Consider the following 18,094-nt stretch of genomic DNA (forward strand, 5'->3'; position numbering starts at 1 on the left):
GATCACACAGCTAGTAAGTGTCTCAGGCCATATTTAAGCTCAGATCTTCCTAACTTCAGGCCTAGAGCTCTGTCCACTGTGCCACCTAGCTACCAGTGCCTAAAGTGAATTCATACCCTTTGCCCAGAGATCTCACTGCTAGCCATATAAACCTAAATTGTCAAAAACAGAAATAAAGCCTTCCACATGTACCAAAATATTCATAATAGCACTTCCCGTAGTAAAGAATTGAAAACAAAAGAGATGTCTATCAATTAAGTAATGAGTAAACAAAGTGTGGTACATGCAGATAATAAAATAGTACTGTACCGTAAGAAATGATGAATATGAAGAATTCAGAGAAGCTTTAGATAGACTTACATGATCTGATGAAGCGTGAAGTCAGCAAAACCAAGAAAAGAGTATATGTAACGACTATAACAACATAATAGAGTAAAAACCCCATATTGCAAACCATGTAATTAGAATGACTTAGGTTGATCCCTAGATAGAAGATAGGAGAAAATGAACCGCCCCCCCCCCCCACTCTTTGCAAAATGGGATTGTGGGTATAGATTATTGTCTATATTGTTAGACTTGGTTAATTGTTTAGTTTTGCTTGAACTTAATTTATTTTCCTTTTAGAACTTCCTGGAGGATGATTTCTAGGTTCTTACTTTGATCATGGCTTTCAGGTATTCCAATAATTTTTAAATTATCTCTCTTGGATCTATTTTCCAGGTCAGTGGTTTTTCCCATGAGATACTTCACCTTGCCTTCTATTCTTTCATTTGTTTGTATCTGTTTAACAGCATCTTAATTTCTCATAAAGTCATTAGCTTCCATTTGCTCCAATCTAATTCTGAAGCAATGATTCTCCTCAGTGAGCTTTTGAGATTCTTTTTCCATCTGGTAAATTTGACTTTTTAAGGCATTCTTCCCCTCATTGCCTTTTTGAGCCTCTTTTGCCATTTGAGTTATTCTATTTTTTAAGGTGTTATTTTCCTCAGTCGGGCTGTTGACTCACATTTCTTAATTTTCTTGCAAAATTCTCATTTCTCTAACCAATTTTTCCTCCACTTCTCTTATCTGCTTCTTAAGGTCCTCTATGGCTTGTAACCAGCTCATATTTTCCTTTGAAGCTTTTGGTGCAGGAGTTCTGACTTCACTGTCTTCCTCCTGTTCCATGCTTTGCTCCTTTTTGTCCCCAAAATAGGGTCTAATGTTGGAATCTTCTGTCTGCTTTGTTTCCTTTGCCTGATCATGTTGCCCCTCAGTCACTTGACCCCTGGGCTTTTTGCCACAGTAGGACTCTGCCACCAGACAGGGGAGCTTTCGTCCCAAACGCTGGGGTTTTCTTAGCTGCCGGAGGTATTAGATGGGTGCCCTCTCTGAGACCTCCACACACTCTGGCAAGCTGAACACACACCAGGATCTCCACCCTAGACTGCAATCCAGATCCAAGCAGGTTAAAGCAAGAGCGATTACCCCTCAGTCTGGTGCTTGGTCCCCCTATACTCTGCAGGCCAGGAGCTGAAGCTGCCACATGGCGCTAGCTGGCTGTGTCAGTGTCTCAGTGGCTTCTCGCCCTGGGGGCAAAAGCCACGCACTCCCACTTACTGGGTCCCAAAGTCCAGACTGCACTGACCTCTCACTTTGTCCTTCACATCTATGTGTTGATAAATCTGGAAACAGCCACAGATGCTGCTGATCTGGAGTCCCTCTGGCTGGCGGCTGGTCAGGCCTGCCCTGGGGCTAAAGCCTTGGCTTGGTGCTAGGCTCGGCTCCCAGAGCGCTTCTGGCCAATTCCTGCCGGCCTGCCGGGCTGTCCTCAGCGGGAGGTTAGCTTCTCTGTGTCATTTTGTGGGTTCTGCAGCTCCAAAATTTGTTCAGAGTTCCCTTTTAAATTGATTGGGGAAGATGGAAGCCCGAGCCACTCAGAGGTCCTGCTTCTACTCCCAATTTATTTTCCTTTTAAATTCTTTGTTATAAGAGATGGTTCACTGAGTAGGGGAAGAGGAAAAATAAATTCAGAAACGAATGTGATGTAAAAAGAATCTCTCAATAGACATTAGAAGTAAAATTAAAAAGAATGTCATACCAAACTAACTTTGCTGAGAATTAACAAAATGGAGCAATGGGGCTAGATGAAGGCTCAGGGAGGCAGATTCAAAATCGGTGAATGGTTAAACCCAAAGAATAGTTATTCATGTTTTGACATCCGCTTGGTAAATGGTCTCCAGTAAAATACCTTAGGGATATGTGTTTGTTAGCCCATACTGTGTAGAATTTTTTTTAATCAATAGTTTCATTAAAAGTATATATGACATTCTTTTCCAATTTATAGATGACCCATAATGTAGAGAGTGTTATCATACTAGATTTCAGACAAGATTAAGAATCCTGATAGGCTGGATCGTTAGGTCAGCTTCCTGGTCTACAGAAATTCTTTTGTCATAGGTCAAATATAAAAGATTATCATTAAATCTAAGTTTAGAAAATCCACTTCACAAACGCAAGACCTGAAAGGCTTGTGTCAACAATGTGATATGTTGACTAGAAAAGTTAATGTGACCTTAGCTAGCAGTAAAGGAAGCAATGTCTAAAGGAGGTGATAATTCTATTTTGCTTATTCTCTGATCAGACTACATTTCTAGTACTTGCTTTTATTCAGAACAGCTCATTTTAGGAATAGAGAGGAGGTCAACCAGAATGATAATACTGCTGTATGAGGATTGATTGAGGGACTAAGCTGAACAAGTATGCCCCTCCATTGTTAGAACACACCTTCAAATACTTGAACATAAACTATCTTGTCTCCCTTGCATCCTCTCTTCTGTGAGTTAACATTCCTAGTTTTCTCAACGAATCCAAGCTTTTTTACCATTCTAGTGATATGGAAGAAACAGAAATATAAGATGTGATACCTGCTTGTAAGGAGTTTATAGGCTAATTATCTTTCTCCCCACAATACAGAGGGGGAAAATTACTAATAATGGAAGTAATATAACATTATAATACAATAATATTTATATAGTACTAATAAATGTAATAAAAATAATACAATATGGGGGTGGCCAGGTAGCACAGTGAGTAAGAGCACCAGCTCCAGTGTTGAGAAGACCTGGAGATCGAATCCCGGGCTCAGACACTTAGCACCCACCCAGAAACACCTGGCCGTGTAACCTTGAGCAAGTTACTTAACCCCAATTGCTTAGGGGCGGCCAGGTGGCTCAGCGAGTAAGAGCACCGGCTCCAGTGTTGGGACGACCTGGATCAAATCCGGGCTTAGATACTCAGCACCACACCCAGAAATAATAACTGGCCGTGTAACCTTGAGCAAGTTACTTAACCCCAATTGCTTAAAAAAAAAAATTAAAAAAAATAATACAATATGGAATACCTAATTATGTGATATAGTCTTTGCGGGCTGTATCAGTTCAGAGAGGAAAGATTTTTGAGGGCTAGAATCCTCAGGGAAGGTTGTAATGAGGAGCTGGGACATATCAGGCCTTTGAAGACTCTCAATCAGCGAATCAATAAATATGTATTAAATGCTCACTATATGCCAGACCCTGCTAGGCGCTGGGGATATAAAGATAAAAATGAAACAGTTCCCACCCTCAAGGAGCTGTTGGATGAAGCAAAATGCACACACATAAGTATTATACTGAATAAAGACAAAATAGTTTAGGGAGGGATAGTGCTAGCAGGAGGATCAGGAAAGCCTCCTTGTAGGACATAATGCTTAAGCTGTGTCAGGAAAGAAGGGGTTCTTTGAGCTAAAGGTGAGATAGGATTTGGTTAGATCAGGAAGTATGGAGATGGGAGAATAAGTGTGATGTACTCCCAGGATGGTGAGCAAACTGGCCTCAATGGTCAACAGAGAAAGAGGAGGAGGAGGGCATGTGTTGGGTAGTAGTTAGAAATGAGATCGACAAATTATGGAGGGAATGGAAAACCAAACAGGGCAATTTATACTTTATGCAGTTAGGTAGTGGAGAGCCATGGAAGGTTTTTGAGCAGAGGAATAACTTGAGGGACATGGTATGTTTAACGAAAAAGTCATCTGGCAAGACATATGTAGAAAGAATTGAATGAGGGAGGGTTTGGAGCCAGGGAATTTGGGCAAAGATTTGGAGCTAATCTAGGCATGAAGTAACAAAGGTCTGTTTGATAGTAATGGAGAGGAGCAATGGACACAGGAGACGATTTGAAGGAAGGCTTTATAGGTCATGCCTTCCATCTGTTGATTATTTCAAATTTATCCCGTATGTAGCTTGTTTGTATATAGTTGTTTGAATGTTGTCTCTCCCTGTTAGAATGTGAACCTTGAGAGCAGGGACTGCATTTTACAAAAAAAACTTTGTATCACCAATGCTTAACACAGTGCCTGGCACTTTTAAGTAGGCACTTAAATGTTTATTGATTCATTTACTAGAACTTGGTGATCAGTTGATATAGAGGAGGACTGAGAGGCCATAGGTGACTCAAAATTGTTTTTTAGCATGATTAAATGGGAAACTGATGATATCGTTGACAGAGGTAGGAGTTAGGAGGGGTACCAGTTTGATGAACAAGAAGATAAGTTGATTTTAGACACATTGAATTTGAGGACGTAGTGGAAATGCCCCCTAGGCTGTTGGTAATATTAATTGTAACTCGGATGAAAATACAAATTTGGGAATTATCAAACAGTGGTTATTTAAGTTTAAAATGAATTTTAAAATTTACCAAGAAATTTTAAAAACACACAAAAAATCAGTGGTAAGATTTGAAATGGAGTTAATGAGTTCTGCATTTCAGTTCAGCAAATGTTTAAGGACCCAAGTGCAAAGCACTCTGCTAAGCACAGAAGATACAAAGATAAAAAACGATTTTTCTGCCCTCAAGCTCACATTCTACCTGGGAGATATGACAGGTACACAGATAAGTATAATTCAAAGGTAGGACTCTGATGAGGACAATTGAAATTGGCAGAGACTGTTCTAGGAAGATTTTGAGGAAGGAAAGAACCTCGAAGACAAGTCCTAGCCAAAGTCCAGCAGGGAATTCCTATAGTTAGGGAAGGAGCAGAGCCAGGATGATGTAGTGTTCAGGACATACCAAGGAAGGCAAGTGTTTCAAGGAGGGGGAAGGGTTAATAGGGTCAGATAAAGAAATTTTTTTTAAAAGTCAGGATTATAAAGTAGAGTCGGGTTTGTTTCCTACTTCATACAAATATCCCTTAGAGAGAGGGGAAGAGACTTACATCTTAGCGGTAATCATGTCTGCTTTCATGGAAGCTGGAGAATCGCCTCCTAGGGGAATGGGACTAAATAGGTGAGTTTTCAGTCAATTTGAGAAGAGAGTTACAAAATGTAGGTTTCTCTCCTAAAGGGGAGCCCTGCCTCAAAGGGTCAGAGGGGCTTCAGTGGTGAACCTTTTACAGCAGTCAGGAAATCAGGGAAAAGTTAGAATGAGAACCCTGAACTATAGAATCAGAATTACCATAAAAGAGGAAGAATCAGGAAAAGGGAGATGGGAAAAAGCTAGAAGACAAACCATTTGATTTTTAATCTAGGATTTGCATTGGCATTGCATTGTGGCATAAGTTTATAACATTAGTTACTAATTATGGCATTAACTTTAGTGAATGCTTTCTTAGGTGGTTTGCCCATTGGGGTCCTTTAAAAGCAAAGAACTGTTGCCCTTGGATGGGGCCCTGAATGAATGACAATGTTTTCTCTGTAAGGTTTGCTCAGAAGGGATGAGAGCTGGCAAGGATCCTTCTCTCTTTCATCTCTGCACTGCATTTCAAAATTTAGTAAACTCTCTTTTTCCGCCATAAAATCAAGGGTTTTAGGGAAATGAAAAAGTATCTCCCTGTTCAGAATTTCTGGGCACTCTTGTTTTAGTGAATTCTCAGAACACCCCAGGCCTCTTTAAACGTTTTAAAGCCCAGGTTGTGACACATCTTTAAAGTGTGTCACAATTTGAATGTTAGTGTTTTCATTTCACTTACTCTTTCAGGTTCAAGCTGAAGAAGAGCTATTAGAGAAAAATCTGGTAAACTGTGAAAAAGAAAATAAAAGACTACAGGAAAAATGTGTTGTATACAGAGAGGACCTGGAATCCATGAAAGACAAATTAAGGTATGCTATGAGCCTGCTATGGGCAAGGGGGTTCTGTTAAGATGAAAAAAAGAAAACCACAGCCCTCTATAGGGACTAAGGGTGGCCTTAATTCATTAAGAATGGCAATTTCCCAACACCTTTGTAAGCTTAAATAAAAAGTTTCCAGGAATAAAGATGACATAAAAACTATATAATTTGCTAGCACAGATGAATATATAGGGATAAGATTCAGAATTTTTATTATATATTCAGAAAGAAACTAGCTTAATGTTTTTTCTTTTAATTTTATTTATTTAGTTTTAGTTTTCAACATTCATTTCCACAAGATTTTGAGTTACAAATAATCTCCCCATCTTTTACCTTCTCCCACCCAAGATAGTGAGCCTGCTGAATAACCCTTCCCCCAATCTGTTCCCTCTTATATCCTCCCCCCTCCCCCCCCCCCCAACTTTCTAGTAGGGCAATTTAGTAGTATACTAAATGCTAGTAGGGCAATAGTAGGATTTCTATACCCCAGTGCCTGTATATCTTATTTCCAGTTGCATGTCAAAAACATAGCTTAATTCTTTTTCAGCTTAGATTTTTAACTGTTTCAGTATAGAGATAAACATTTTTATTGAAATTGTGTCAATTGACCAATTGTCTAAATTGTATTTTATATTTCTTACTTAAAAACAAACCCCCCCCACAACATCCAAATAATACCACTCAAGAATTCGGTCTCTATAACAGTTTTCCCCCTCTACTCCCGCCTACCAAAAGCTTGTGAAAAATAGGACATTTGTAATTAGCCACTGAAACAAAGTGAACTTTTAGTGGTTTTTCATGTCTTTAGCACACTGTAAACACAATGTCTACATTTTTCTGGGCTACAATACTTGTATGCTACAGTCTTGTTTTATTAAATTTCAGACGCTAGTTTAATGTGTTGTTTCACACGTTTTTGCCTATCTTTTTATCTGTTTTTACTTATAGGGTTGGTGTAACAATCTGAAGATTTATGTTGCTTGATAAAATATTAGCTTGCACATTAAAAAGAAATCTTATTTAATCCAGTTCAAGGAAGGGATCAATAAACACACAAAAGATGCTTTCTTAAAAAAATACATGTTGTATTTTTCTAAGAAGACAAGGGAAAAACAGTTCATCATGTAGCTTTCTGTTTTATCAGCTAATGCTAATTTTATCATCTATTTTTTTTTTTTTGGCTTTTTGGAGGACAATTGGGGTTAAGTGACTTGCCTAAGATCACACGGCTAGTTTTGTGTTAAGTGTCTGAGGCCTGATTTGAACACAGGTCCTCCTGACTCTAGGGCCAGTGCTCTATTTATTGTACCACCTAGCCGCCCCCTAATGCTAATTTTAATCTAATTAGGAATCAGCTTTCTCTGTTTGCTGTTCCTCATAAATTATAGAGAGTTTAAATTCTCACCCCTTCATTGAATCAAGTTCTTTAATGATCAATTGAACATTATCTGCTTTAGAAAGCATTTTATAGTTGAGAACAGTGATTTGTAGTTCTCTCTCATGTTCTTTAATCCTTTGCGTGGGAAATAAAAGTAACCCTTGTGTTGTGAGAAATGTGTTGCAATTCTTGGCCTGCACTTTATATTTTTTAATTCATTTATTTATTTTTAGTTTTCAACATTCAGTTCCACAAACTTTTGAGTTTTAAATTTTCTCCATTTCTATCCTCTCCTCCTACCAAGATGGCATGCAATCTGATATAGTCTCGCTATATATTTTCATCTTAAATATATTTTCACTTTAGTCATGTTGTAAAGAATTAGAATCAATGGGATGAGCCACAAGAAAGAGAAAACAAAGCAAAACAAAAAAAAATAGAGCAAATAGTATTTTTCTTTTTTTGGAGGGCATTTGGGGTTAAGTGACTTGCCCAAGGTCACATGTCTAGTTTTTTTTGTATGTGTGTTAAGTGTCTGAGGTCAGATTTGAACTTTGGTTCTCCTGACTCCAGGGCAGGTGCTCTATTCACTGCACCACCTAGCCACCCCCTCAAATAGTATTTTTCTATCTGCATTCTGACTCAGTAGTTCTTTCTCTGGATGTAGATAACATATTCCATCATGAGCCCTTTGGAGTTGTCTTAGCACCTTGCATTGCTGAGAAGAACTATGTGACTATAATTGTGTACAATGTTCTTCTGGTTCTGCTCAGGTCACTCAGGATCGATTCATATAAATCTTTCCAGGTTTTTCTGAAGTCACTTGTTCAACAATGCTTATAGCACAATAGTATTCCATTATATTCATACATCACAACTTAGCCATTCCCCAATTGGTGGGCATCCCCTCAATTTCCATTTCTTTTTGATCTGTACTTTAAAATAAGAACAAAAAGATCACTGTAATAATAATTTGTTAAATTATTCCAGTTATATGATTTTACTTGATAATGTTTTTATTATTTTAATAAGTTAAAGATGTTGGGGCGGCCAGGTAGCACAGCGAGTAAGGGCACTGGCCCCAGTGTCGGGATGACCTGGGATTGAATCCAGGCTCAGATACTTAGCACCACACCCATAAATAACTGGCCGTGTAACCTTGAGCAAGTTACTTAACCCCAATTGCTTAAAAAAAAATGTTAAAGATGTTGTTAAGAATGACTATTGAAAAGGTGAATATCCTTATCTTCAATTCTTTTTTCTTGTTTTATTTTTCATAGGCAATTAGAGGATGAAAATAATGATGGTAAAGAAAGAATAAGGAATATGGTTTTGAAAAACTCTGAGATCATGTCACAGCTAACTGATTCTAAACAAAACATCCTAAAGCTAGAGAGTGAATTAGAGGATAAAGAAGAAATTCTTAGAGAAAAACTTGCTCTTGTGAATGAAAACAGAGAATTAAAAGTTCTTATTACAAAGCAAAATGAGCGACTGAGTTTGTGTCAGAGAGAAATCAAAGATTCAAGGCAAGAACTGAACAGTTTGGAAACAATTATTTCCCAGTTGCCAGTAAGTGTGCTTGAAAATATAACATGTAGTTCTTTGTATAATAGAAAAAGACAGTTCTCCTTAGGTGCTTTACTCTCATTTTGTGATTGCTCTACTTGATTGATCTCACTGATTCTCTTTCCTTCCTGACCCATCCAGTACTCTCCCTTATACCTTCTCTTGTCTGCTTTCTGCACCCCTCTTTCCATCAGGAAGCAAGTGTTATAGCTTATCTTTTTCATGTCACCACATTTCAGTTGGTTTCACCACACCTCTATCATCCTTCTTCTCATGATGAGGTTGGTTAGGTAGTTTGTGTGTGAAGGGAGTTTTGACTGGTGAGAGGGAGGAAAAGATGTGGAGTCAGGAGGCTACAAGTGAATAGTGGTTTATGATTATTTCTTCTACTCCTTGATGATCTCAGTAGTCACTTACCTTATTATGTGCTCTATAAAGCACAAGAGTCCAAGAATTTGTTTTTTTTTAATATTTGATAACTGAATTTAAATATAGTTGGTTTCCCTTATAATCCAACCCCCACTGCATGCATTTTAAGGCTTCTGTAAGATCCTCCCGACTTCCAAGGCTCATGACCAAAAAAAGATGAAGAACCACTAGATAAAGAATCACAAAATTTTAGAGCAGGAAGAGATCCCAGAGATAATGATTTTCGTTACTACAATAAAGACTCAGGGAGATAAAGTTACAGAAAATTGGTAGCAGAACTGGGCATGCTGGCATGTGGCTGGCATCCCAACTACCCAGGAGGTTGAGGCTGGTGGAACAAGGGCAGTCTGAGCCCCTGTGGGGGAGGCCAACTGTGAGTCGGCACTAAGTCCATCATGAATATGGTGCGGCTCCACGTAGGACATGGAGCAGGTTGCGGCTTCGCTATCCTGGCAAGCCTTCTTTGGGCTGGTCACTTTCTGCCCTAAAGTGTGGTACCCAGCCCTAAACATAATGTTCCAAAAGTGATCTGACCAGGGCAGAATGCAAGAGACTATCTGCTCCCACATTCTGGACCCAGAACCTACAATCATGATAAAGTTTTTGGCTGCCATGTTGTGCTGTTAACTCAGATTGAACTTGTTAACCCCCACCCACTTCAAATGAATTATTGTGTAGCTTCAACTCTCATTCTGAACTTTCAGAGTGTTCTTTTTTGAGATATACACACATATACATGTATACATATGTATATGCAAACATATATATATACACACATATACCTGTAAGCTTAACCATGTTTATTTTTAAACTTGCAGTTTAACAGAGAAAAGTTTAATTCTAAAACGTGTATCTGTAATCAAGTGGAAAAGTTATCAACCAAGGAAGATCTCTGTGTTTCTTGCTGTGAGCTAAATAAATCAGTGATCTCGAACCTCAGGTATAGTGTTTAAGATCCTGGAATGATGGCAAGCATTAAAATGCCTTTTATTATTGGTAGTGATATATAATATTTTCTATAAATGTACCTTTTCTCAAACCTTTTATATTCTTTTCTTTTATTGCCAGGATTAAGCTTGCAATGAAAGAGGCAGAAATTAATACACTTCGAACAAACCTAACTGCCAGTCAGTTTTCTGGTCAATTTTTGGGTGATGATGAGATACAGGAAGGTGGCCAATTAAGTGGCTTAGAAACAGAACCTGTAAAATTAAGTGGAAATCAAGCAAGTAAGCAAAATTATAATTTACCTATAAGAAGAACTATAATTTTTGTGATGGTTCCTTTGGGAAAGCAATTCTATCTTAGGATCTGTTTTATAAAATTATTGATGTCCAATGGAGTATCAAAATTCTTTTCAAATTTTTCATTTTCTTCAATCAGATAATATAAGGCATGATTTCATTGCTTTCTTTTACTATTACTGAAAGATCTTTTTTTGTACATTGTAACTCCACATCTATTGTCTTAGGATTTGGTTTATTCCACAAGTTGGGTCTCTCTTAGTCACTGTTAGGTGCCAGTTTACCTATTGTAAAATCTTGGCAATTCTGCATACAGCCTTGCAGTTCTTGTTGAAGAAATCTTTAATATTATGGGATGGATCTGGATCCAGAAGCAGTTGCTAAAAACAACTTAAAAAGAGCAAACCCTTTTTGGCTGTGAAGAAGCAGACCTTGACTGTCCACCAACAAACAGTCGAGTTTTGAGGAAGGAAAGGAAGGAAGAAGGAAAGGCCTAACACATTGGAATGGACCTGCTCCCTACCTGGATGTGGTACCCAGACTGGACAACTGCATTTGTGTAAATAGCAGCCTTTTCACAAGTATGTTGAGGAGCCTGGAAGCTGTGACACTCTTAGAAATGCAGAGAAGAAAGAGTGCAGCAGTCATCATTGGCAACACAAACAGACCGTTGTTGGAGGCGATTAGAATCTGTAGTCAGTCAGTAAGCATTTATTAGACGACTGCTACGTGCCAAGCACCATGTCAAGCACTAAAAATAGAAAGGCAAAAGACCATCCCTGCTTTCAGGGAACTCCCAGTCTGATGGGGAAACCACATATGAACTACTATATACAAACGTTCTGTACACAGGATAAGTTGGAGGTAGTCCCAGAGAGAAAGCACTAATATGAAGGGCAATCAGGAAAAGCTTCCCATAGAAGATGGGATTTTTACTCAGACTTAAAGGGAGCCAAGAGGCAGAGATGAGGAGAGTTCCAGGCACGGAGAACAGTGAAAATACCTGAAATCTAAGGACAGTGTTTTGTGCCAGGAGCAGCAAAAAGGCCATTGTTGCAGGGTATGAAGGAAAGGGTGAATAAGGTGTAAGAAGATTGTAAAGGCAGGAAGAGTCCACACTATAAAGAGCTTTGAATGTCAAAAAAGGATTTTATATCTTACTCTGGAGAAGATAGAGAACCACTGAAACTTATTGAGTAGAAGTGGGATGATATGGTCAGATATGTGCTTTATGGAAACCACTTTGGTAGTTAAATGGAGGATGCACTGGAATGGAGAGAGACTCTGAGCAGGCTGACCCACCATCAGGCTATTGCACTAGTCCAGGTGTCAGGTGAGGAGGGTCTCCAGCACTTCACCAGGTGGTGGCAGTATCAGAGGAGAGAAGAGGGTGAATACAGGTCTTGGCAATAAATTGGATATGGGAAGGTGAGAGAAAGTAAGGAGTCAAGGATTACACCTACATTGTGAGTGAGCTGACTAGCAGGATGGTGGTACCCTTGAAAGTAATAGGAATGTAATAGTAAAGAATATAGAAATATAGAAATAATATAATAATATAGAATATATAATAATATAGAAAGTAATAGGAATGGAGGAGGGATTGGGAAAAGGATTCACTTTTGGACATTTGAGTTGATGATGTCTACAGGACATCCAGTTTGAGATGTCTAATAGGCAGTTGGAGGTATAGATCTAATGGTTAAGAGAGAAGTTAGAGCTGGACTAATTTCTGAGATCTGAAGTAGATCTAAGAATCATCAGCCTAGAGATAGATGATAATTGAAACCAGGGGAGCTGATGAGATCACCAAGTGAAATAGTATAGAGGGAGAAGAGAAGAGAGCCTAGGACAGAACGCTGTGGGACATCCACAGTTAGTGGGCATGACCTAGATGAAGATGTAGCAAAAGAGATTGAGAAGGGGTGAGAGAAGTAAGAGGAGAACCAGGAGAGATGGTGCCATCATAATTTAGAGAAGAGAATATCAAAGAAAGAGGGTGATTGACAGTGCCAGTCTGCAAAGGTCAAGAAGGATGGAGATTTTTTTAGATTTGACAGTTAAGATGTCATTGGTAACTTTGGAAAGGATAAGTTCAGTTCAGGCTGAGAGCTAGATTTTGAGAGTTAAAAAGATAGTGAGAAGAAAGAAAGTGGTGATATCAGTTATCCATCACCTTCTCAAGGATTTGGCCACAAAGAGAGAATATGCAACAATAAAAACTAGTGGGGATGGGTGGATCAAGTGATGAATTTTGGAGGATGGGGGAGACATGGGCACGTTTGTAAGCAGAAGATAATATGTATTATAATAGGTAATGTGCATCAGGAGAAGAAACATGGAGTAGTTGATAGAAAGCTGGCCTCAGAATTCAGCACTACTGGGTTTGGACCTAACACTGATAAAATCTGATTGTGAACCTTGAGCAAGTCACTTGATTTTCACTTAAATCTCTTAGTTCCCCAAGGAACTCTCTACAGTTATAAGTTGGACAGAAAGTATTTTGGTAGAGGAAGGCCAGCTTCAAAGGAGTTCACCACACTGATAAAGTCACAGAACTAGGGGGAAAAAATACAGCAGGTATTCTGACTGCACAGAAGAGAACCATTGATGGAGGGACAACAGAACAGCTTTACAGCTTGAGAGGTGGTAGACATAGTCATCTGAACATCGGTATTATAGTCATTGACTGTAGAGGAGTTCTTAAGAAGGGGGAGGGAAAGTATAGCCAACAATCCCATGTGGCCCTCTTGAAAACCCTCAGAAGTTATACCAACAGTGTAGTCTTACAGTCATGGGATATATGGGGTGTTCAGGAAGGACTAGCACCTCTGGTGTGAAGGCTTGCCAAGCCCTTTTCAGGGCTGCCCATCTACCTTTGGTGTCTAACCCGTCACCCAGCTCTCACCCGTGGCACCAAGAAACTATAGCATGCACTGCAGCCATACCCAAGTAAAATAGTCTTAGCAGAGAGGCTAAAACAGGGTAAGGGTAACCACCAGGCCTCAGACCTGTCCATGGATTAGAGGAATGTCTGCTCTATGTATGTGAAGACTTTTCCCAATGGAATGGGCAGATAAGCACAATTTATTGCAGTGACCATGAAGGTGACTGAAGCAGGCACTATGGAGTGGTTAGAGGTCAGTCAGACATGAAAGATGCCAAATTCATCCACTGAGTGCTGGGCCATCACCAGTTGTCCTGATTTTTGTCTTACCACTGGACTTCAATGACTCAGGAAAAGATAGGGAAGCTGATGAATTTGTGCAACTCTGCTTCACTTAAATCTAGTTCATGTCCATGTCAGAACATCACTCCTTTATATCATTGGTCCTCTTTGAAAACAAAAGATAAATGGCATAACATTGTACATAGTATAGCATCTGTGTCTTCAGTATATCCAAGTGAAATTTGCTTTTGATTATGATGATCCTGAGAAAGCAAAAGAAGTTGCATTTTATTTAGTATTAAGAAGATATGTATGATTACCATTTTAAATGTTTACATTTTAAGAGTCCTTTAATATTTGGATAAAATAATTATCTGGAACAATTCATTCCTGGGATTTTAGTTCATACAGTATGGGCATCACTTTTGTGAGGGATTCCACCTTTTTTCTAGCTCTTATGCCCAAGTATAGAAATTGTTTGGTAACATTTTTCTGAACTTTTTATTTATGTTTTGTGCATAACAATTTTAATATTAGACAGTAAATGTAAACTCTGTTTTTGGTGTTGTAGCAGATCATATCCAATGCCAAAAGCTACATACTGCAAGCAAACATTTTGAGAGGGAAAAGCAAAGACTTGCTGTTGGCATAGAAGAGTTACGTGCTAAGTTGGCAAAAATAGAAGCTGAGAATTCTGAATTAAAGGCTAACATGGCTCACAGGACCAGTCAATTTCAAGTGATACAAGAAGAATTGTTAGAGAAAGTTACCAACTCTAGTAAAATGGAATCTGAAGTAAGTGGATTTCATAGGTAAATTTTTTTTTTTTTGCTTTTTGGAGGGCAATTGGGGTTAAGTAACTTGCCCAAGGTCACACGGCTAGTTTTTGTGTGTGTGTGTGTTAAGTGTCTGAGGCAGGATCCGAACTCGGGTCCTCCTGACTCCAGAGCCAGCGCTCTACTCACTGTGCCATCTAGCCGCCCCTCATAGGTAAATTTTAACTCCAATGCAGAAGAAATATGGGAGAGGTGTCTTTGAGTTTTAACCTTTGCATTAAATTTGGCTTTGATCCTGAAGATTATATTTTATAGTGGTTGAAAGATGTGATAATGATGGAAACAATACTAATCTTATACTTAAAATGAAATTGTATATTATGATTTCCACACTTTATTTGAAACACTAGATGCAGTAACTTATAGATAGGTCCTTACCCACAGTGTTTTTAATATGACAAATTTATTATAAGAACAAAGGAGAAAATAAAGAATTGATATTACTTACTTGGAAGGTGAGAAGTATGTGGTGGAGATTGAATCTTCACCATTCTTCAGCTGCATAAAGGGAAATGATAAGCTATTAGAAGCAGGAACCTACTGCTTTTTCTGTTTTATGCTTAGCAGCTCTTTGGTACAGTGAACAGAGGCCAAGGTTTGGAATCAGGAAGACCTGACTTCAAATACATTCTGAGACACTTATTAGGTGTATGATTCAGGACAGGTCACTTAATGCCTGTTTGCTTCAGTTTCCTCCTCTGTAAAATGAGAATAATAGCCCTTACCTCCCAGGATTATTGTGATATAATAGCATTTGTAAAGTGCTTATCATAATAGGTGTTTAGCAAATGTTTGTTTCCTTCCTTCCTCTAAATTAGGCTCTGCATATGGAAGATATGCCTGGGTTAGACTGGCGGGTTTTTTTTTTGTTATTTTTTTTTCTTCAGCTCCCTTACTAGGACAGAAGGAAAGGCCAGTGGGGAATGGATGTGAATAGTGATAAAGGTGACTTACATTCAATTTCAACAATTATATCTCCCCAGAAAATTTCAGGCATTGAGATAGAAAACTTTTTGAGTTGATTTAGTTAAAGTCCTACCTGGACATAGGGATATGGATTAGATTACTTACGTTTTCTGCTATTGGTTAGTGATTACTAATTTAAAAAAATCAACTAGTGATTATATAGAATCTGAAACTATTTATAAGAGGAACCTAGATAATCACTGTAAATATTACTGTAATAAGCTTAGCTTATTCACAGTCATAGAACTTTTAAGCCGAAAAGAATTTTAGAGATTGAGAATAATCCCTTTATTTTCAACTGAGAGAGGAACTGTAACCCAGATGATGACTTTCTCAATGTTACATAGCTAGGAAATAGAAGAACTACAGATTCCTGAAATCTAGGTTTTTTGACTTCATATCCAGGGTTTTTCTACTACATACACTACATTCAAATATCACATTTAGCAGTATGTCTGACAATGCTAATAAGAGGGGAAAAGGCTTTTAAACTTTAGAACAAGAAAATTAACTCTCATTTTCTAGAAAAATAAATTTTATTTTCTGTATAACTACACTCATCTCAAAGTGTTATATATTAATTTTTTTCAGATGACAAAGAAATGTTCTCAGATTCTCACATTAGAGAAACAGCTGGAAGAAAAGACAATTGCTTATTCTTCTGTTGCTGCAAAAAATTCTGAACTGGAACAGGAACTTATGGTAAACATAACCTTTTAACTGAGAATACTTTTCTTTGTTCTTGTACTTTGTAACAGCATGTTTTACGCTATAGCACTGTTATTAAAGTTAGGATCACCACAAATTCTACTATATGGTTTAGATCATTTTGCATTTATTTCTTGTTTATTCACTTTTTAAAAATACTTTTTTATATATAAAACTTTAAACTTAAAAATTTTATACATAAAACTATAAACACTTTTTAAAAATACTTCATAAACTTCTAGTTTACATCATTCATTTCCACAAGATTTTGAGTTACAAATTTTCTCCTCGTTTTTCCCCTACCCACCACGCCAAAATAGTGATCCCACTGGATATCCCCTTCTCCAATCTGCTCTCTCCCATATCTTCTCCCATACCCCCTCCGACTTTCCAATAGGGCACAGTGGATCTCTATGCCCCAGTGCCTGTATGTCTTATTTCCCAGTTATGTGTAAAATAATATTAATAATAGTATATATATATATATATTTTTTTTTTTTTTAAACATTTGATTTTAAAACTTTGAATTCCAGATTCATTCCCTTCCTCCCTTGTCACCCACCCTTACTGGGAAGATAAGCAATTCAGTATAGATTGTACATGTGTAGCTATGCAAAACATTTCTATAGCGGATATATTGTAAAAGACTGACTATATTTCCCTTCCTCCTATCCCACCTGCCACTTGTTCTATTCTCTACTTTGATCCTGTCCCTTTTCAAAAGTGTGTGCTTCCAACTTCCCTCCCCCCCCCCGCCTGCCCTCCCTTCCATCATCTCCCCTCTCATCCCCTTCCCCCCTACTCTCTTGTAGGGTGAGACACCCTATTTAATGTGTATGTCATTCCCTCCCTAAGCCAAATTCAATGAGAATAAGGTTGACCCATTCCCTTTTGCCTTCCTGTTCTTCCCCTCCATTGTGAATATTTTCCCTTCCCTCTTCTATATGATAGTTTACCCCATTCTGTCTCTGCCCATCTCCTCTCATTACATTCCTCTCTCACCTCTTAATATCACCTTTTAAGTATCATCCCTTCCTATTAAATTGGTCCTGTGCCCTCTATCTATGTATTACCTGTACTCATATATATACACATTCACACATGTATTCATAAGTCCATATACCCTCCTATATAGACATGTATGTATGTATATGTGTGTATATATGTGTCTGTGTGTGTGTATATGTATATATACACATTTCTATTCCCTTCAACTATTCTCATATTGAGAAAAGTTTCATCAGTTACAATTATGGTTTTTCGATGTAGGAATGTAAATAGTTCAACTTTGATAAGTTCCTTATGATTTCTTTTCCATGGTTTACCTTCTCATGCTTCTCTTGCTTCTTGTATCTGAATGTCAAATTTTCTATTCAACTCTGGTTTTTTCATCAAGAATGCTTGAAAGTCCTCTATTCCACTGAATGACCATATTTCCCCCTGAAACATGATACTCAGTTTTGCTGGGTAGGTGATTCTTGGTTTTAATCCCAGCTTCTTTGACCTCTGGAATATCATATTCCAAGCCCTTCAGTCCCTCAGTGTGGAAGCTGCCAGATCCTGGGTTATCCTGATTGTGTTTCCACAATATTCAAATTGTTTCTCCCTGCCTGGCTACTTGTAATATTTTCTCCTTGATCTGGGAACTCTGGAACCTGGCTATAATATTCCTA

General features: G+C 38.2%; 1 protein-coding gene across 4 annotated transcripts in view; it reads left to right on the forward strand.

Annotated features, from left to right (window-relative positions):
* CCDC18 (coiled-coil domain containing 18) overlaps nt 1-18,094 on the forward strand; it is a 106,931-nt gene that overhangs the window by 35,993 nt on the left and 52,844 nt on the right. For all 4 annotated transcript variants that reach the window (XM_069070526.1, XM_069070528.1, XM_069070527.1 and 1 more), the window contains 6 exons: nt 5,992-6,113; nt 8,781-9,072; nt 10,317-10,438; nt 10,567-10,727; nt 14,483-14,706; nt 16,305-16,415. In XM_069070526.1, the coding sequence (XP_068926627.1) occupies nt 5,992-6,113; nt 8,781-9,072; nt 10,317-10,438; nt 10,567-10,727; nt 14,483-14,706; nt 16,305-16,415 (1,032 nt within the window). The remainder of the gene's footprint in view (nt 1-5,991; nt 6,114-8,780; nt 9,073-10,316; nt 10,439-10,566; nt 10,728-14,482; nt 14,707-16,304; nt 16,416-18,094) is intronic.

The sequence above is a fragment of the Petaurus breviceps genome, unplaced genomic scaffold, assembly GCF_028583685.1.
Source record: "Petaurus breviceps papuanus isolate PSGF00001 unplaced genomic scaffold, PetGlider_PUasm1.0 90808, whole genome shotgun sequence".
In the NCBI taxonomy this organism is placed as follows: Eukaryota; Metazoa; Chordata; class Mammalia; order Diprotodontia; family Petauridae; genus Petaurus; species Petaurus breviceps.